The sequence below is a fragment of the Lepus europaeus genome, chromosome 4 (genome assembly GCF_033115175.1).
Source record: "Lepus europaeus isolate LE1 chromosome 4, mLepTim1.pri, whole genome shotgun sequence".
In the NCBI taxonomy this organism is placed as follows: domain Eukaryota; kingdom Metazoa; phylum Chordata; class Mammalia; order Lagomorpha; family Leporidae; genus Lepus; species Lepus europaeus.
This window is the reverse complement of record NC_084830.1, coordinates 129,164,550-129,183,963: the sequence shown is the minus strand read 5'-3', so window position 1 is coordinate 129,183,963 and position 19,414 is coordinate 129,164,550. Positions and strand designations below refer to the sequence as shown.

The following is a 19,414-nucleotide window of genomic DNA, read 5'->3' as shown; positions in this document are numbered from 1 at the left end:
CCCCAGTCTTACCCTGTCGGTTAGGGGACTCTCATACTCAGAGCCTTGGTTTCCCACTGTGAAACCGAGAGGCTCAAACCACAGTAGTTGTGTGAGTTTGAGGCTTTCTGTTTCCCAAATATTTTCCCAGGCACCCCCCCCCCCCCTCAGACGTCTGAGTTGGGGTAGGGCTCAGGAGTCGTTCTGAGGCTTGGGAAGTCCCATGTCTGATGACCTCCAAGATCCTTTCTAGCTCCCAAATTCCATGAATCTTGGCTTGGAAAGGCCTGTAGACCCTTGTGGTATTCCTATGACTCAAACAGGCTAAGTGACACAGAAAGTAACAGTAAAAAAGATACTTTATTGTTAAAAAAAAAAAAAAAAAAAAAGACCAACCAAACCAGGCATCCCATCATTCTCACTCAGACACACACACACACACAGACCAACATGCTCTCACCCACACGGCTGAACCCTGTGGCTGAGTGCCACCATTGCTCTTCCTTTTGACTCTTGTCTCCAGAAGCAACTCACATGAAAAGGCAGTGGACCAGAGAGGGATGGGCAGGGAGGGAGGGAGGGAGGAAGGGGGCGGCTACCAGATGCCACAGTGGCTTCCGGTGCCCACCACACCTGGCTACATACACTCCACACATGTGTACACACATACTGTACATGGGCACCCACGTGTGTAGACATGTGCCCACACTGACCCTCCATGCATAGGGTTGAGTCACTGCAGGATAACACTTGATTGGCAGGCATATGAGATGGAGGGACAGGAGAGGGCAGGGAAGGGCAGGGGGTCCAGCCTGGATGCTGCTGGCCCACACGCTGCCCTGGAGAGGAGTTCCGAGTCCTTGTGTCTAGAGAAGAAAAACCCCTTGGGGGAGACTTGCCCAGACAGCAAGGTTGAAAAGTGCCTAAGCATTTTTAAAATGAACAATCATTTCCTTCCTGCCTTTGGCCAAAGTGCCTGGGAAACCTGGGATAAAGAACCAGAGTTCCATGAGGTCTTAATTCTTCTCTCAAAGAATGCTCAGGGCTGCGCAGAGTCCAGGCCCCCTGGCTGGTACAAGGTTGTGTGACTTTCAAAGGCGGAGCAAGGCCCTCTGGGAGCCTGAGGCCCACCTGACACTGGGTGGGGGTGGGGGTGAGGGTGAGGGCAGGGGTTGGCGGGGAGGTCCCTTGTTGTCCCTGGTATCTAGCACAGGGTCTGACATGGAGCAGCCACTTGACAAACGCTCAGTGCATCGTCACAGGAGGCGCACAGGTGGTTGTGGACTTGCTCACCACAGCCCCTGGAGGGTACCACGTGGCCCTCCGTGGTCAGACGATCCCGGCCCTCGTCCCCATAGCCCCTGTCAGGCGTGGGCCGGCCTGCCTGCCTTCCTCGGCAGTGGAGCTGTGCCCAGGTCTAACAGTGCACCTGGCAAAGCAGATCCGTGCTCAGGCCCTGCCTTCTGGAGACGGGCAGTTGCTGAATCACGGAAACAGCCCGTCTCTTGTCCTTCTTGGGCATCAGCTGATCCCAGTTTCCCAGGGAACTGCTCTGTGCAGCCCCTCTGGCCTGGGGCCCTGACACTGTTCTTGGAGCTCTGCCCTCAGCTGCCCTCCATGCTCAGAGGCCAGCTAGGGGACCGGAAGTGCACATTTCAAGGGATGGCGCTCGGGACTGAGGATGAGGCCACATTCCCAGCCACATTCAGCCGGCTCCCTAGGAGGCAGGAGGAAGGTGTCAAGTCCTTGGCCTCCCACCTGCCTTCCTCTGAGGACAGGAAGCTAGAACATGACCTCCTCGCAGCTCCCGTAGTCGCTCTCCACCATGTCAGAGCCCTCATAGTTGGGAGGGGCCCGGGGCTGGCTCCGGCCCGCAGGAGGCCCCGCTGCCACCTCACAGTCAGCGTAGGAGGGCCCGGCCCGGCTGAGGCGCATGCTGACCCCCTTGTAGCCCCCCTCTGCCAGGCAGGGCCCTCCCCCGCCCTGCCGGAACTGCGAGTGGTAGTAGCTGATGGCAGTATACTCGTTGAGACAGGGAGCCAGCAGGCGGTCCCGGGGACTGGGGGGCCGTGGGGGCAGCAGGTCTTCCAGGTTCTGGTTGCTATAACGGGGTGGGAGCGGTGCCCTCTTGTTCTCCATCTCCAGGGGGAAGGGAAAGCCCCCATAGAGGCCCGCAGGCTCTGCCATCACAGCCGGGGTGGAGTGGCGGTGCGGTGAGGGCGGCAGAGGGCCCTGCGTGGCTTCACGGTGGGGGTATTCCCAGCGTTCCTTCCTGGAGTAGGTGGGGGGCCAGACCGCCGCTCGGCCTGGGTACACTGAAAGGGCACAGCAAGACAGGGTGAGATTTGGGTTTTCCTGGTGAAGGCTTTGGCTGACCCTAAAGCTCCTGCACTTAATCAGCATGCGGTGGAGGTGGCCCGTGTGCTGCCCGCAGTGAGCTGGGTGGAGATGGAGTTCAGCAAGGCAGGTTTGAGGCCAGAGGCTTAACCCAAAGCCAGCCCACCTTGCAAACTTCTGCCACGGCTCCAAAGGTCACTGAACAAGGGAAGAGTAGGCACGGCGCCCTGCTGCTGGATACAGCAACCCCAGCCCTCGCCCAAGAGATGGGTGAGGAGAACAAGCCACTTCGTCCTTAAGGACCCCAGTGAGCCTATCAACAAGTAGCCAAAATACCTGTAGTAACTACTGGTGAGTACACCTGAAAATATAGAATGCTTTACAAATTCAGCTCCTTCGGAGCCAAGGACACAAAGAGGGTGGAACTCCCCCCTCCAGGCAAGCCAGGTCTGGCCCAGGGCTGTTGTGCCTCCAGATGGGGTGACCAGAGCTTGAACGCTCACTTCTCCTCCCCTTCCCAGAAAAGCACCAATGTGCTGCTGTCCCCTTTTCAATGCAGAGATCCGCCCACTCATGTCCTAAGTCTACAACTTTCTGCCACGAGCATCAAGCATGTGGAGGGACTTGGAATTTAAAGTAGTGGTTAGGGTGCAGCAGAACGAGCCACAGACCTTGAGTCACCATTAGTGCACCGTGACCTTGAGCTTGTCCCTCCGAGTCCCATCCCGAAGGCCCGGACTGGATGGGGACTGAAAACACGTGTCCCTCAGACAGGGGAGAGCCTGGATCTACTGCCCTGTTCCAGCAACCCCGAGGCTCGGGGCCTCTGGCTGTACTCACCCATTTCCTCGCCCGACCAGGTTCTCTTGATGACGGGCTCGTTGTCAGAGTGCGAAGGGACCGTGGCCGGTGGCAGTCTGGGAGGCACGCTGCACACTACCGGCCGCTGCTTAGAGCTGGGCCCGAAAGTGACAAGTTCACTTGGAACTGAACTCTTGTCGGGCTCTGTTTGGTTCAAGTTAGTGCAGGAGCTGGTGTTCAGGGGGTTGAGCTCAAGGGTAGGCATGGGTTGGGTGTCGACACCGACGCTCCTGGCCAGGAGGTCTGGGTCCTCCATGGCCACAGGCTTGTGAGACCTGCAGCGGCGGCAGTAGAAGAGCAGCCCGGTGGTGGTTACGATGATGGAGAATGTGGTCACGATGATGATCATCAGCTCCTGCTGTCCCCAGTCTCCCCTTGTGATCTCAGGAGTGACCAGGCAGTGTCCTTCGGAGCAGCCTCTTGCTTCCATTTCACACCTGCAGGGACAGAGAAGTCGTGAGGGTGCCCAGCCATTACCCGGTCCTTTCTGGGCCCCCTCCTACAAACAGCTATTGGATAGAGGCTCCCCACCTCCAGCCTGCCCTTTCCCATTCCCTACCTCCCCGCAAAGAGAGAGAAATTATTAAACATGTCTGCATCAAAACTGTCCATCCTCCACCAGGATGTACGGGCCTCAGCTTCACCCCCATTTGTGACCACTAGGACCTGAACTCTGGGCATCTTCCTTATTTTCCACCACTGGGCTCTAGGCATTGGAGACAGTCTCCAAATGAGGTCAGATTTCCAACCATGGCACTGCAGTAGTCGTCAGACACACTGAGCTGTCCTACAGCAGAAATTTCCCCACCTGCAAGGTGGCCTACATCACTCTTTTTTTTTTTTTTTTTTTTTTTTTTTTTTTAATTTTTGACAGACAGAGTGGACAGTGAGAGAGAGAGAGAGACAGAGAGAAAGGTCTTCCTTTGCCGTTGGTTCACCCTCTAATGGCCGCCGCGGTAGCGCGCTGCGGCCGGCGCACCGCGCTGTTCCGATGGCAGGAGCCAGGTGCTTATCCTGGTCTCCCATGGGGTGCAGAGCCCAAACACTTGGGCCATCCTCCACTGCACTCCCTGGCCACAGCAGAGAGCTGGCCTGGAAGAGGGGCAACCGGGACAGGATCGGTGCCCCGACCGGGACTAGAACCCGGTGTGCCGGCGCCGCAAGGCGGAGGATTAGCCTGTTGAGCCACAGCGCCGGCCCCTACATCACTCTTATCTACACAGACTGACAGTGCGCACGCACGTGTGGCTGGCGGGGGCAGTGTGGGGACGGGGAAAGGGAGGTAGCCTGCAAGCTTGCTAAAAACAGAATGCAAGCTCATTCTCAGAGACTCTGTTCCTGTTGGTCCAGATGGAGTCCAGGAATCTACATATTCCACCAGTCTCCCTCAGAAATGTTTTAAAGCTCCCAACTTTGGAAGTCACAATTGCCGCCTTTTTACCTCCAGGGTTCCGGGAATGGTTTTCTTCCCCTTGTGTCCCCTGCAGCCCAGCATGATACAAGGCACAGATCAGCTTGCAGGGGAGTTCCAGACACAGTAGTGCCTCTACTAAGTGGTTTTCCCCAGGCCACTTTGTGGGACATCACAGCCCCAGAACAAGAGAAAAAGAACTCCAGCCATTTTCAGCAAAGATCAGAGCTATGAAAGGGGCTGTTGACAGGGTAGATTGGTGGGCCCCAGCCCATGAATCTGAATCAGTAGATTCTAAATAGGGCTTAAGACATCTTTTTTTTAACAAGCACCTGCCTCCTTCCAGTGTGTTCAGGAGGTACGAGGGAGAAGGCTCGACTCGTGGAAAAGGGCCAGAGGCCAGGTCTCTGGAGCACTCCGCCCCTGGCCTCCCACTGGCCTCTCTAGAAGCCATAGCCGTGCCCTGAGGATGCCAACCCCGGGGGAGGAGGCGCCTCCTGTGCTTACCGCTCTCCTGGGGAAAGGTGAGGGCAGACACAGGAAGCTCCTTCCAGGGAGGAGACGCAAGTGCCACCCTCCAGGCAGGGTGCGGAGGTGCAGTTCCCCTTCCCTCGCTCACAGTGCTTCCCGGAGAACTGGGGGGGACACCTGCAGCTGTATCCTGCGAGAAAGAGAAGGAGGTGAGAGAGCATGCCACCAGCAGCTTGGGACCCCTCGGCATGTGTGTACACCATGTGCTCCCGGAGCCATTCAACATGTGTGCACACAAGTGCTCCTGGAGAGCCATTCAACGGCCATTGACATCTGGGTGCCTCTACCGTGCCGAACCCCACATGAGCACTGGGGCCCTGCCCTCAGAGAACTTACAGCCCAGCAGTGCAAACAGGCATCTAAAGAACATTAATGAGAAGCAGGTGGTGTTCCATATGGGTGCCTGTTCAAGTACCAGCAGCTCCACTTCTGATCCAGCTCTCTACTATGGCCTGGGAAAACAGTAGAAGACGGACCAATCCTTGGGCCCCTGCACCCACATGGGAGTCCTAGAAGCTCCTGGCTCCTGGCTTCGGAATGGCTCAGCTCTGGCTGTTGTGACCATTTGGGGAGTGAACCAGCAGATGGAAGACCTCTCTGTCTCTGCCTCTCTGTAACTCTGTCTTTCAAATAAATAAATAAATCTTTAAAAAAAATAAAGAACATTAATGAGCATAATAATCATAAAAGCTGGGGCTGGTGTTGTGGTGTAGTGAGTTAAGCCAAGATGCCAATGTGTGTCCCAGCTGCTCCACTTCTGAACCAGCTCCCTACTGGTGACCTTAGAAAGCAGAAGATGGCCCAAGTGCCTGGGCCCTTGCACCCACGTGGGAGAACCAGATGAAGCTCCTGGCTCCTGGCTGTGGTCTGGCCCAGGCCTGGCCATTGCTGACATTTGGGAAGTGAGCCAGCAGAAGGAAGATCTCTGTCTCTCCTTCTCTTTAACTCTGCCTCTCAAAGAAATCAATCAATCTTTTTAAAAAATAATAATAGGCCAGTGCCGTGGCTCAACAGGCTAATCTTCCACCTAGTGGCGCCCGCACACCAGGTTCTAGTCCTGGTCGGGGCCCTGGATTCTGTCCCGGTTGCCTCTCTTCCAGGCCAGCTCTCTGCTATGGCCCGGGAGTGCAGTGGAGGATGGCCCAAGTGCTTGGGCCCTGCACCCCATGGGAGACCAGGAGAAGCACTTGGCTCCAGGCTTCGGATCAGCGCGGCGAGCCAGCAGCAGCACGCCGGCCGTGGCGGCCATTGGAGGGTGAACCAACGGCAAAGGAAGACCTTTCTGTCTTTCTCACTGTCCACTCTGCCCGTCAAAAAATAAAAATAAAAAATAAATAAAAATAATAATAGTTATTTTAAAAAACAATAATAGTTATTTAGTGCTAGTCACTGCTGTAGAGTCTTGGTGTATGAACTCATTTGATCCTCATGATAACCCAGAGACTGGCTGCTGTTACCATCCTCATCAAGGGATGGTTCAAGGAGATGGCAGAGGAGAAAAGGAGGCACAGCGAACGAATGACAAAAACTCAAGGTCACATAGGAAGTAAATGGCAACACTGGGATTCAAACCCAGGCAGTTACCTATCACGTCAGTGTTTCAGTAATCATAATAAAATTAGCTTCAGCGAAGGGAAATGTTGGGGGTGTGGGCTAGCTTAGTCTAGGGACTCGGGGAAATATCTCAGTTGAGACCTACAGGATGAGTAGAAATCAGAGAAGAAGACAGGGTGCCAGGCGAGGGTGGGCGGAGGGAGGGGGCGGAAGGTGTTTCAGGCTGAAGAGCATGTGCAAAGGCTGGGAGGAGACAGTGTGGCACGTTCAACAACTGAAACCACACCAGGCTGGGCCTAGCAAGGACTGAGGAACCTGGACAGTGTGAGCCACAGGGCCTGGGAGGTGGGGAGCCCAACACATCCTGCAGGATGCGCCCTAAGCAGGGATTTGGACTCCTTCTTTTTTTTTTTTTTTTTTTTTTTTTTTTGACAGGCAAAGTGGACAGTGAGAGAGAGACAGAGAGAAAGGTCTTCCTTTTGCCGTTGGTTCACCCTCTAATGGCCACCGCGGTAGGCGCGCTGCTGCCGGCACACCGCGCTGATCCGATGGCAGGAGCCAGGTGCTTTTCCTGGTCTCCCATGGGGTGCAGGGCCCAAGTACTTGGGCCATCCTCCACTGCACTCCCTGGCCACAGCAGAGAGCTGGCCTGGAAGAGGGGCAACCGGGACAGGATCGGTGCCCCGACCAGGACTAGAACCTGTTGTGCCGGCGCCGCAAGGCGGAGGATTAGCCTAGTGAGCCATGGTGCTGGCCAAGGGATTTGGACTCCTTCTGACAGAAGGGCGCCTGGCAGGGGAGTGGATCGCTTACATCTGCATTTTACAAGGCTCATCTGGCTCCTGCTGGGAGCTGGGCAAGAGCTGGGCAAGAACAGGCAGGTGGCTAGCACCGGAGAAAAGGTGAGCTGAGCGAGTGCTGAGGGGGTGGGGTCAGAGGGTGTAGGGGGAGTAGCGATGACTCCTTGGCTACTGTGCAGGGAGAAATGGTAGCATGACTGACCAGCAAAAATCAGAAAATAGGATAATGCCAAGTGTTGGCAGGGGTATGGGCACGTAGGAGCTTTGTGCACTCTGGTGAAGTGTAGACAGCCACAGCTGTGCAGAATGCAATGTGGCCATGTTTACTCAAGATAATGCTGTGTACACTCTGGGTGTGTGAATTCCATGCGTGAGCGTGAGCAGGAAACTCCCACACAGGTCCGCAGGGGACATATACAAGGATGTCCCTGTAGGCTGGGGAAGGAGATGGGAGTTTGGAGAGTGGGGAGTGGAATGTGATGGATGCGCACCATGGAGTTCTGAGCCGCAGTTAAAAGCGCTGAGTCATCACTCACAGCAGCATGGATGCATCTGAAAAACCCGTGACGGAGTGACAACATAAAAAAACAGGTCACTTACATAAAATGAAAAGTCGAGCACATGAAAACCAGTAACATGTAGACTGCAAGAACTCACTGAAACACTTCCAATAAGTATTTGCCTCTGAGGTCAAGGGAGGGGATGGGAATAGGGGGACACATTAGGTGGAACTAGGAGGAAACATGGGATGGACCGGTGACGACAGTCAGGGGCACGATTAACTGAACCCTCTACACCAAGGTCCCTATTCATCCCCGAGAAAGGAGAAAGACACACAGTTCTTGCTGAGGGAGCCTGGCTTCCCCTGGAGCAGATCTGGCATTTCTCAAGGCAGTGAGGGAGGGGCAAGCAGGAAAATGTGGAATCTGAAGGCAGGAGTCCTCCACTGAGATCTCCACCCTGAACTTGTCTCTGCCACCTGAAAGCCACCTGGCCTTGGGCAAGCTCCTCTACGTGTCTTGGGGCCCTGCCAGCTCAGCAGTGTCCCAGGCTGTAAAATGGTACACAACAATGGCTCCCTTCTCGGCTGTGGTCAAGGAACCTGCTTCTGTAAACGCTGCAATGACAGAACACTACAGGCAGGGTCCTTGGAAGAGCCTTCTGGGTGAGCCCTGGTTTCCCATGCACATGCACCCCAGGCCTTACCTGCCCCGGGGGTCTGTGAGCACCTCCCCCCATTGAGGCAGGGGCTGTGGTGGCAGTCGTCACTGGGGAGGCAGCAGTGGGTGAGGGCCCGCTTCTCCAGCAAGCCCGCCGCCTTCCTGCCAGGGATCAGCAGCTCCTCTCCGTTGACCACAATGGCATCCATGCAGCCTTCGAAGCCTTGAGAGACATTTGAGAAAGGATGCGCAAGGACGAGGCCACCCAGCAGGACATGTCTTTCGGGACGCAGGCCACGGCAGTTCTCTGGGACCAGGAGGGAGGTGTTGCCCACACCGTCAACCAGCAGCTGAATGGAGACGGCCGTCTCCTCCACCAGGACAGAGTGCCACTCATAGTCGTTCACGCGGTGCTGCGAGGGAAGGTTTCGGTGGACACCACCCGGGCAGCGGTGCTCCAGCTGGGGCACTCCGTCGGCCAGCTGCAGAGAAGACCAAGGCAGCCATCAGTGAAGCTGCTAACAGGCCGCCAGCCTGAAGAACGCTGTTTGCATTTTCATGGGCGCGATAGGTAGTATCTGGTGATTTTCAAGGCTGTTCTAGACAATCCACTCAGAGACCGTGAAAGTCCTCAAAGCACTTCTGTCTATGGACTCATTTGGCTCCCACCACGATGCATGGGATGGCAGACGGCATGGGGAGGCTGACCTACCTCTGCATTTCACACATAAGGCAAATGAGGCCTAGAGATGCCTTTCTGATCAAGGCCCTGTACTTTGGATTCTTCTTCGCAGTGGTAAATGTTAGCTTTCAGGATTTCAAAAACCCTCCTTCTTATTCCCATCCCCTTATTCAAGAGCTGAGCCGTTCTCAAAGCAAGCCTCTAAGACCTTTTCCGGGGAGCCACAGGGGAAATCTGTGTTCATAACAATCCTAAGACATTATCTGCCTTTTTTATCCCTTGCTTCCTCACAAGCATACAGGGGAGTTTTCCAGACACGTGTGATCACCAATGAATGAGAAGACAGCAGCCATCACCAAGTCAGAACAAGACAAACCTGCAAACATGAGAAGCAATGCCGCTCTTCTTTTATCTTATTTTGGAAAATGTGACCGGTATGGTATTTATCCTACCATGTATTACGATTCTTATGTTTGAATGAAAAAATAAATTATTTTACAATTTCCGTTTTAATTTCCAATACTGAAAATGTCAGTACTTATAATCCAACTAAATGAAACTTTTCTGGTATATGTAAGGAAATAATATTTTCGATAATATTACTATAAATAAAAACTCAGTATCACTTGCTATCAAACAAGGGATTAACAGGGCTGGTGTTATGACACAGTGAGCTAAGCTGCCTTCTGCAATGCTGGCATCCCATATGAGTGCCAGTTTGAGTCCTGGCTGCTCCACCTCCTATCTAGTTCCCTGCTAATATGCCTGGAAAAGCAGTGCAAAATGGCCCAAGTACTTGGGCCCCTGCTACCCACGTGAGAGACCTGGATGCAGTTCTGTGCTCTTGGTTTTGGCCTGGCCCAGCCCTGGCCATTGTGGCCTTTTGGGGAGTGAAACAGTGTGTTCGTTCTCTCTCTCTCTCTTTCTGTTTGTGTGTGTTTACATGTGTGTCTATATCTCTCCTTCTCTCTGTAACTCTGCCTTTCAAGTAAATAAAATCTTTAAAAAAAAAAAAACAAAATAAGTGAAATTCAAACAAAATGTTGCAATCAGATCATTCCTTTTCCCCAGCCCAGCCCACAAATCCATTGACCACACCTGTTTGTACCATCTGTCCCATCTGTAACGTCCTTGCTTCTCTTCTTAGCAAGCTTAAATCCTGTAGTCTACCAGCCCAACCATTCCCTTCATCTACTCTTGACTTCTGTCTCTCTTAATTCATAGAACTCACATGCTGCCATGGTTTGGGTATTAATTTGGCTGTTGCAGGTCAGCCAAAGGCCTGTGTATTAAATACTTAGCCCCCAGGTGGCGCTATTGGGAGGAAGTGGAACCTTGAGAAGCTGGGGCCTAACGGGAAGTTCTTAGGTCACAGGGGTGTGCTGTCAGAATGCAATTTCTTTGACCTCTAGAGTTCTCACAGGAAGGTGGACATAAAGTGAGTTTGGGCCCACCCACTGCTTTCTGGCTTCCCATGTGAGTCTTCTTTGTCCTGCGCTGCCACTGCCATTCACCACCCTCCCCAGAGGCCAGACCAGTAGGGCCGCCTGATCTTAGACTTGAACCTCTAGAACTGTGAGGTAAAACAAACCTCTTTGTAAAGTCAGGCTGTCCCAGGTATTTCATTATAGTAATAAGCTGTTCTGATACACTCTGCAAACTCATTACTATGAAAAAATTCCAACTCTCCACCTACCCTACTCAGACATGGAGCTGAACTTGACTGGAGAGAAGCAGAGCCTTGCTTATTGTTCTCTGCCTAATTTCACGACCATGATCTCAAATGAGCCGTTAACACTGCCCAGCAGTTCTGTCTTCTTCAGTCCATTCACTCACCCAGAAGACTGTATACATGACTTCTCTCTCCTCGTGGGAGCCATCCAATGCACAACTGCAGGCAGTGTCACCATCATGCCCACGCACCTTGGCTACAAGCAGTCTCTCCATTTACACACTGGATCCCACCCCCACCCCCTACCTTCTGAAGCTGTTATTGCTCTATTTTTTTAAAAAAAGGTTGTTTTGAACTTGACATCATTTTCTGTTTCCCCTTTGCAGTAAAATTCTTCTCCCACCCACCACTCCACCAGAACCACCAGTGCCAGGCGTTCAGTGACCTCTGTGTCGCCAAATCCAACCTAATGTCACTCCCATCCCACGTGTCCCCTCAGCAGCATGCCACCTGGCCGGTCACGCCTTCCTTCCAGATGCCTGTTCGTCACATGGCTTCCTAGACACAACCATCTCTTGGTTTTTCCTGCAACATCTCTGGTTGCTCATCTTCAGCCTCCTTTGTTGGATCCTTCCTAAGATCCCCCAGATCTCTTGATGCTGGAGCGCATCCAAGATTCACTCTCAGACTACACTCTCTTCCATCTACACTGGCATCCCAACCAGCTTCACAGCTTCCAACACTATGTAGACACTGTGGACTCCCACGTCTCCATCTCTAGCCCGGACCTCTCTCACGAGACCAGACTGGCCTCTCAAACTCACTGAGTTCTGCATCTCCCCTCCCCACCAATCTCCAAAGCTGTATCACCAGTATCCTTCCCGGGGTCTGCTGGTGCTGGCTCCATCCTTCTGGTTGCCCAGGCCAATTCTCCTTCCATTCTTTCCCACTCCTCATTCGGGTCACTGAAAAGTCCTGTTGGCTTTAGCTTTAAAATCTTTCCAGAATCCACTACATTCTTCCCCGTGACTGTGTTTACCCTGGTGGACATCCTCATCTGGCACTCAACTCGCTGCAGTAGCCTCCTGACTGGGTCTTTCCGCTTCTATCTTTCTTCCTCTAAAGTCTGTTCTCAACAAGAACCTTTTAAAATGTGCTAGACTGTTGCAGTTATCTGCTCAAAACCTTCTGATGCTCTATTTTGCTCAGAATGAAAGCTGAAGTCCTCACAATGGCCTCTGAGGCTTTTACATGCACACCTGGAGCCCATTACATCTCTGACTTCGACTCCTACTGTTACTGCCTCCCTTTCTCACTTTAGGGGAGCCACACACAACTCTGGGCTGCTGCCAAACATGCTAATCCTACTCCTGTCTAAAAGCTTTTCCACCGTGCACTGTGGCATAGGGGATTAAGCTGCTGCTTGAACCTGCGCCCCAATATGGCTGCTCTACTTCCACCCCAGCTCCCTGCCAATGACCTGGGAAAGCAGAGGAAGATGGTCCAAGTACTTGGGCCCCTCCCACCCATCTGGGAGTCCTGGATGGAGTTCTAGGCTCCTGGCTTCAGCCTAGCCAAGCCCTGGCCGTTGCAGCCACTTCGGGAATGTATTAACAGATGAAAGGTCTCTGTCTCTCTGTCACTCTGCCTTTAAAATAAGTAAATACATTTAAAAATAAAAAATAAAAAAAGCATTTGCATTGCTACTCCCTCTACCTAGAAGGTTGTTCCCCCAAAATGTCCACAGAGCTACTCCCATACCTTCTTCAAATAATTTCAATGAAGGCTTGCCTCTCTCATTTAAATCAGAAACTCCCCTCACCTCTGGTCTCCCTTAACCTTGTTTCTTTTTAGCACATAGAACTCAGCAAATGTAGACAAATTCTGTAAGTTTCTGATTTATTGTCTAATGCCAGTTTCTCACCTACAGAGTACAAGCTATAAGAGAGATTTTATTCATTGCTGAGACCCAATCACCTACAACAGTGCCTGCCATATAGTAGGTGCGTAATAGAGATGTGCTAAGTGTATTAAAATCTAGCTGCCAAAGTCAGCTTTCTCTTTGTCAAAATGGGTGATTGGTTTGCATGACAGAGGTGTTCAAATCATGCAGGTACACGTCGAGTTTTTACGTGTCATCAACAGAAGCACCGAAAAGCCATTAGAATGGAAATTCACCTATCTTCTGTGTGGGTTCCCTGCGACTTCACACAGGTGTGTCAGCTTAAGCACCCCCCAGCAATCACCAGTCCCCCATCCTCCAGGAAGCACCAGTCTTTGACCCAGAAAAGGGCTAGGGGGCCTCATCCACCTCTTTTACCTACCCTACTGAGCAAGTAGCCCCACTCCTGCTGTCCCTCGACATCTATGTCCAGGTTGGGTGGCTGTGGCCACCCCGTCCTGCATCCCAGCCCAACTCACATTCAGCATCCCTGAAAACCTTGCAGGGATTTCTTTGCCAGAAAAATGGCTTCTCAAAGGGCCTCCTGCCCCCTCAAACTCCCCAGCCACCCCCCTTTCACCCACCCACAGTCTCTCAGGCCCACAGTGCCTCACCTTCAGGGAAATCGGTGCTGTCTCATTAGTGAACAGGAGAACGGCTTGTGGCTGGAGTGTTTTCAAATAGAAATGGATGCGCCAGTTCTGAGCCTCCGGGGGTGTGTACCGCACATAACTCTGCCCGTGGAAACTCACAGCAGTACCTGCGGAAACAGCCAGAGCTGTCACCTCTCCTCAAAGTGTTCCCCATGCAGCCTGGGACTAACGTTGTCGCATTCAGTCCTCAGGTGGCATAGTCACTGTTCCCATTTTATGCATGAAGAAACTAGGCTGGGAGTGGGGTGTGATCACTTTTCTAGGACCACACACGCCTGCCTGTGGCTGGAAGGTCCTCTGCCTTAGGTTCCCAAGCCTGGGTCGGGAGCTGTAAGCTTAAAGCCAGAAATAGAATCAATCATGTGGCCGGCGCCATGGCTCAATAGGCTAATCCTCTGCCTTGCGGTGCCGGCACACCGGGTTCTAGCCCCGGTCGGGGCACCGGATTCTGTCCCAGTTGCCCCTCTTCCAGGCCAGCTCTCTGCTGTGGCCTGGGAGTGCAGTGGAGGATGGCTCAAGTGCTTGGGCCCTGCACCCCATGGGAGACCAGGAGAAGCACCTGGCTCCAGCCTTCGGATCAGCCTGGTGCGCTGGCCGCAGGGCGCTGGCTGCGGCGGCCATTGGAGGGTGAACCAACGGCAAAGGAAGACCTTTCTCTCTGTCTCTCTCCCTCACTGTCCACTCTGCCTGTCAAAAAAAAAAAAATCAATCACGTGTACAAAACAAAATTTTTAGCCTGAATTGTTCCTATTTATTTCTGACATCACTTGGGGAAGAAGGGGGTACAACCAGAGAGGAGTCTGCACATAGGTGAGACTGAAGGGTATCTCCTTGCATCAGTAGGAGTGTAATCTGGAGTAAGCACTTTCCAAATGCAGTATTCTGACAGCTCGAGAGCCACTCTGTGATGGGGGGGGGGGGGGGGAGTACTGATAGATTGTGTGGTCCAAACTGCTACACAGCCCTGTGACCTCCCTCCCGTATGCCTCAGGAACTAGCAACACACAGCTGCACCGTCAGGAGGCTGTGGCTTTGCCTGAACCTGAATTTCTGAAGCTTATTTGACCAAGGCTCACTCTCATGTAGACCGCCCTAGACAGACCATTCTGCAGGACTCCCTCTGGGGCATGCGTGTGGAAGCGCCGCTCTCCTGAGTTTGAACAATCCTCCAGCCCCAGGAGCAAGTTCAGCTGGTAAACCCTGAAAACCCCAGCTCATCAGCTGTCAGGGGGAAGGGCGAGCGATCCAGGCCCCAGACACCGAGGACAGACAGGAAACATGGGCCAAAGGGAGGAGGAGGAAGAACCCAGAAGCCTGAGGCACGAAGGCTAAACCCTAGCACAGCAGAAGTCTAAAGTTCTCTGACAGTGGCAAGTCCCTTGTGGTGGCCGTGACCAACAGGACAGGGTAGATGATCCAGATCAGGAGTTCCCGAGCTGGCTGACCTGTCAGGAGTGGCTGGAGTAGTCTAAGACACAGAATCCCACCTTCTCCCACTGGAGAGTTTGATTCAGGAATTCTGGGCGGCACCAGGAAGTCTGTGTTTTAAAAACTCCCCCCTAAAGGGCGCAGGGCCTGGAAGGGATCCAAAGGGAGGCTCTGGACTTGCTGGTCGTATTCTGACCCTTGCTCTGGGTGTGGCTGCAGAGATGTATCTGGTCTGTGAAAACACACTGAGGTGTATGCTGAGTGAGGATGCATGAATCGATTTCCTGTGTGTCATCCTGTAATTGACTAACATGTTACAAAACAAAACAAAACCCCTCTCCTTAAGGTGCTTAGTGAACCCAGCTAGTATTCCTGAAAGTGCGACCCTTGGGTCACCTGCTTCAGAATTAAATGCCAAGCCCAGGGCTCCCCACGCTCCATTAAGAACCTCTGAACTTGGCCGGCGCCGTGGCTTAATAGGCTAATCCTCCGCCTTGCAGCGCCGGCACACCGGGTTCTAGTCCCGGTCGGGGCACCGATCCTGTCCCGGTTGCCCCTCTTCCAGGCCAGCTCTCTGCTGTGGCCAGGGAGTGCAGTGGAGGATGGCCCAAGTGCTTGGGCCCTGCACCCCATGGGAGACCAGGAGAAGCACCTGGCTCCTGCCATCAGAACAGTGCGGAGCGCCGGCCGCAGCGCGCCTACTGCGGCGGCCATTGGAGGGTGAACCAACGGCAAAAAGGAAGACCTTTCTCTCTGTCTCCCTCTACTGTCCACTCTGCCTGTCAAAAAAAAAAAAAAAAAAAAAAGAACTTCTGAACAACAGAATCTGGAGGTGCATCCAGGAGCAGGTAGGCTGTAAAACTCAGACGGCTTCACATCACATTGAACTTTAGAACTTCTGCTCTCTAATGCCAGGCAATCAAGAGAGATCCTTCAGCCACCATAGCTCTCCCTTAACAGGCTCTGGAGCAAGAGACAAACAGAAGGGGAGCCCCCGCCTCCACTAACAGTAGGCCACTCAGCCTAAATCCACAGGCTCCTGGAGAGAGTCCACAAATCCAAGAACTTCCCTGACACAAGCGTGGTACTCCTGAGCAGGGGCTGATGGCGAGCTGAGGGCAACACCACTTTCCTCAATGCTCCTGAGCTGTCCCAGGGCATTGGTCTTGACGCCAAGGCTGCTGCATGAATCTTGTCAGTGAGGAGTTCAGTCTGAGTGTGGCACACACAGCTGTGTGCACAGCCAGGCTTTCCTGGGGGCCACACACTTTCAGGCAAACCAATACACTCTCCATTCCTCTCTTTCAACTGTAGAAGGTGCTGATGATTCTGCTCAGTTTAGGGGCCATCTGCACAGAGGCTGGCACACGGCAGGCTCCTGCCAGTGACAACTGCTCCCACGTGAGTGACAGCCACCATCGGTCCTGGGCTGACCATGCGCTGGCCATGGCTCATGTGCTTTGATATCTGCTAGTAGTTCATGTCGCAAACCAACTCCAGGAAGCAGATATTATTATTTTTGCAATTTGATAGAGAAATGGAAAGTTACACAGCTAGTAAGTGACGGGGCTAGGGTTTAAATCTAAGTTGACCTTGAGCTGATAACTAACAGACTATAGTAATGATAGTGGTAATATGAGCATCGCGCATTTATGGCGCACTTTCTACGTATCACGCACTGTTCTAAGTAAATACTTGATTTTAACCTCATGTAATCCCTACAATAGCCAGTCCAAAGGCACAGAGAGATTAAGCAATTTTCCCAAGTCACCTCGCTAGTGAATGTTAGAGCCGGGATGTGGACCTAGATATTCTGATGCCAGAGCCTGTGGTCTCAGCCACAAAGTTAAACTATCTATTGCATTCTTAAGCTATTTTCAAAATTCCAAAAAAATGGTCAGGAATCAGCAATTACTCCACAACTAGATAAAAGTGAGCCCAGTGCCCATCTTAATGGCTATCTGTTGCCTTTAGCCACATTTAAACTTCCCTTGAACCACTGTGCAGAGCCTCATTGGCATCTCCACGCTGAGAGTTAAACAGCTGGCCCAACAGTGCAGGCTAACGGGGGAAGGCCATTGCTCACCGTTGCAGGAGCAGTTCCTCTCCAGGTGGTGCCGTGGGGTGAGGATGCTGAGCCTGGCCGTGCTGTATGTGGGTCCAACCTTGGGGTCCAGGCGCACTGTCTCTTGGCAGACTGGACCCTGGCAGCTTGGCCCCTGGCAGGGCACCACGGGCATGGCTGATCTCATCTGAATTCCCACCGAGTGCTCCATCTCCTTTGCTGAGCGAGTGATGATGGATGCCAGCTCCTGGAGTTTGTAGAAGGTTCCAGAATGCCCCTCAAAGACCAAGAGCACGTCCACACCAGCTGTGGCCTCTGCAGGTTGCAGGCTGGCCAAATGGATGTTGGCTCGCCTGATGTCTAGCTTGTTGCTAAGGAACCTCTGCAGGTTCCGCCAGTGGTCACTCACCAGCTCCTCTGGCGTAAGCTGGTGGAAGCCCAGCCACATGGCCTGCCGCAGAGCCTCCCGCCCCACGTGCCACACGTGCACGTGGACCCCGGCAGTGGTGCTGAAAGTCCCATCACTGACTGTGACGTTGAACGAGTAGCGGCCCCGGGGCAGTCCCTGGACAGCAATGATCTTGCCATCGGGCACGCCCACTGAGAAGCGGCTGCCCAGCGTCTCCTCTTCCACCAGGCTGTATGTCAGCGTGTCCTGAGGGTCTCGGTCGGTGGCATGAATTTTGCCCACCATGCCGCCCTGGAACTCCTCCTCCCCGACGGTGATGAAGATCTCCAGTGGCAGGGCGGACGGTGGGTAGTGGCTCTGTTCTGTGACGTGGACGCTGACCAGGGTGGAAGATGAGAGGGGAGGGACACCGCTGTCTGACACCTGTGGGCAAAGCAAACACTGACATCACCTAGAGGAGCTCTTGCGGGTCTGGCCCTCCCGGGCCGGTGTCATGGGGAGCTGTGTCTCCCTGCTGCCCCCCAAATGCATGTTGCTGCATTTGAAAAACAAAAGTTTAATTCTAAAAGCACTGGGATGCAATATACTGGTTTTGGAGAGGACAGAGGAGGAGATTCATATTATATTTATATTATACCCCCATCACACAGTGAAACAACTCGATCTTCCCGTGTGACATCTCCCTGAGCCTCGTCCTACGTCTCTCCAGGCACAGAGGCACCGGCTCCCTTTCTCTTGACCGTCCTAGCCCTGCCTCTCTCCTCCAGTGTCGCGAAGTCTCTCAGCGAGTCCTCTCCTGGCTCCTTGCCAGTCTCTTTGAGACTCCCCTCTGCTGTGAAACTGGAGAGGGAGTGGAGATTTACTCTTCTACTCATTATCAAGTGAAGCTCACAAGAACTGCAACAGTAATACTAATTATAGTATGTGCTTTAAATGCATCATCATAGCTATCTTTCCTATGAGATGGTCACCGATAAGTTTCTCATTTTACAAAAGATATAACAAAGGCTCAAAGTAAAGGAACTTGCTCAAGGTTGCCTGAGCAGCAGCTGAATGCCTGTTTTTATTGCTGGTCTCTGCTGCCTCCCAGTGGATGGAAATGGAAATGCAGGACAAACGCGATGGTGACAACTCCAACAGTCAGTAAGTGCCTACCCTGCCCATTGCCAGAACACAGAGGTCAGGAAGCTCTTCTCTCACCTCTCCCTAAGCAATCATGTTCTTGCTCTTGGTCTGAAAGATCCTCTACCTACCCTAGCCCTGTCTTCTGTGCTTCCTATTCCCAACCCCCAACTAGACACTGCCACCATAGACAGCTGGGAGGTAACGTTAGTCCACAGACATGTCCTACTTCCCACCCTGGGCCTCACTGGCCTCATAAATGGCACTGCTGCCCTGTCTTCCCCGGTGGCGGGAATCTGAGAGCTGTCCCCAATTCTCCTCTCTTCTTTCTCTCTCCACATCCCATCCATCACCAGCGACTGGCTACTTACATGGAAAATATGCACTAACTCTGCCCACTTCTTGCATCTGCACCATCACCTCAAGGTCTGGGCACCAACATCTCCAGCTTGTATGACCCGTATCACTGGTGTCCGTCACCCACTCACTCTCTACAGAGCTTCCAAGTGAGGCTCCTGAGCCCTAAGAAGGGCCCCTTCCCTGTCTGAAACCCTCCAATCCCTGCTCACTGCCCTTAGATTAGACTCTGTAAGCACTGGTAAGGCTTATAATTGGGATGACTTTGGCCGTTGTAGATAATTAGTTATTACTAGTGAATGTCATGGGGTCCATATTTGTGTCCTCTCCAACTCATATGCTGAAACCTAATGCCTGATGTAATGACATCTGGAAGTGGGGCCTCGGGGTGGGGAGGGTAATTAGGTTGTGAGACTGCAGCCCTGGTGAATGAGTTAGCGCTTGTGCAGGA

The 19,414-nt window shown here is 53.0% G+C and overlaps 1 protein-coding gene across 1 annotated transcript in view; it reads right to left on the bottom strand.

Annotated features, from left to right (window-relative positions):
* Positions 1–378: 378 nt before the first annotated feature.
* The window catches only part of FAT2 (FAT atypical cadherin 2), a 59,353-nt gene continuing 40,317 nt past the window's right edge, over positions 379–19,414 (bottom strand). Inside the window, exons 18-23 of the mRNA XM_062188807.1 lie at positions 17,097–17,907; positions 13,544–13,689; positions 8,680–9,115; positions 5,096–5,249; positions 3,157–3,614; positions 379–2,294 (exon numbers count right to left, since the gene is read on the bottom strand). Coding sequence (XP_062044791.1) covers positions 1,762–2,294; positions 3,157–3,614; positions 5,096–5,249; positions 8,680–9,115; positions 13,544–13,689; positions 17,097–17,907 — 2,538 coding nt within the window. The 3' untranslated portion in view covers positions 379–1,761. The remainder of the gene's footprint in view (positions 2,295–3,156; positions 3,615–5,095; positions 5,250–8,679; positions 9,116–13,543; positions 13,690–17,096; positions 17,908–19,414) is intronic.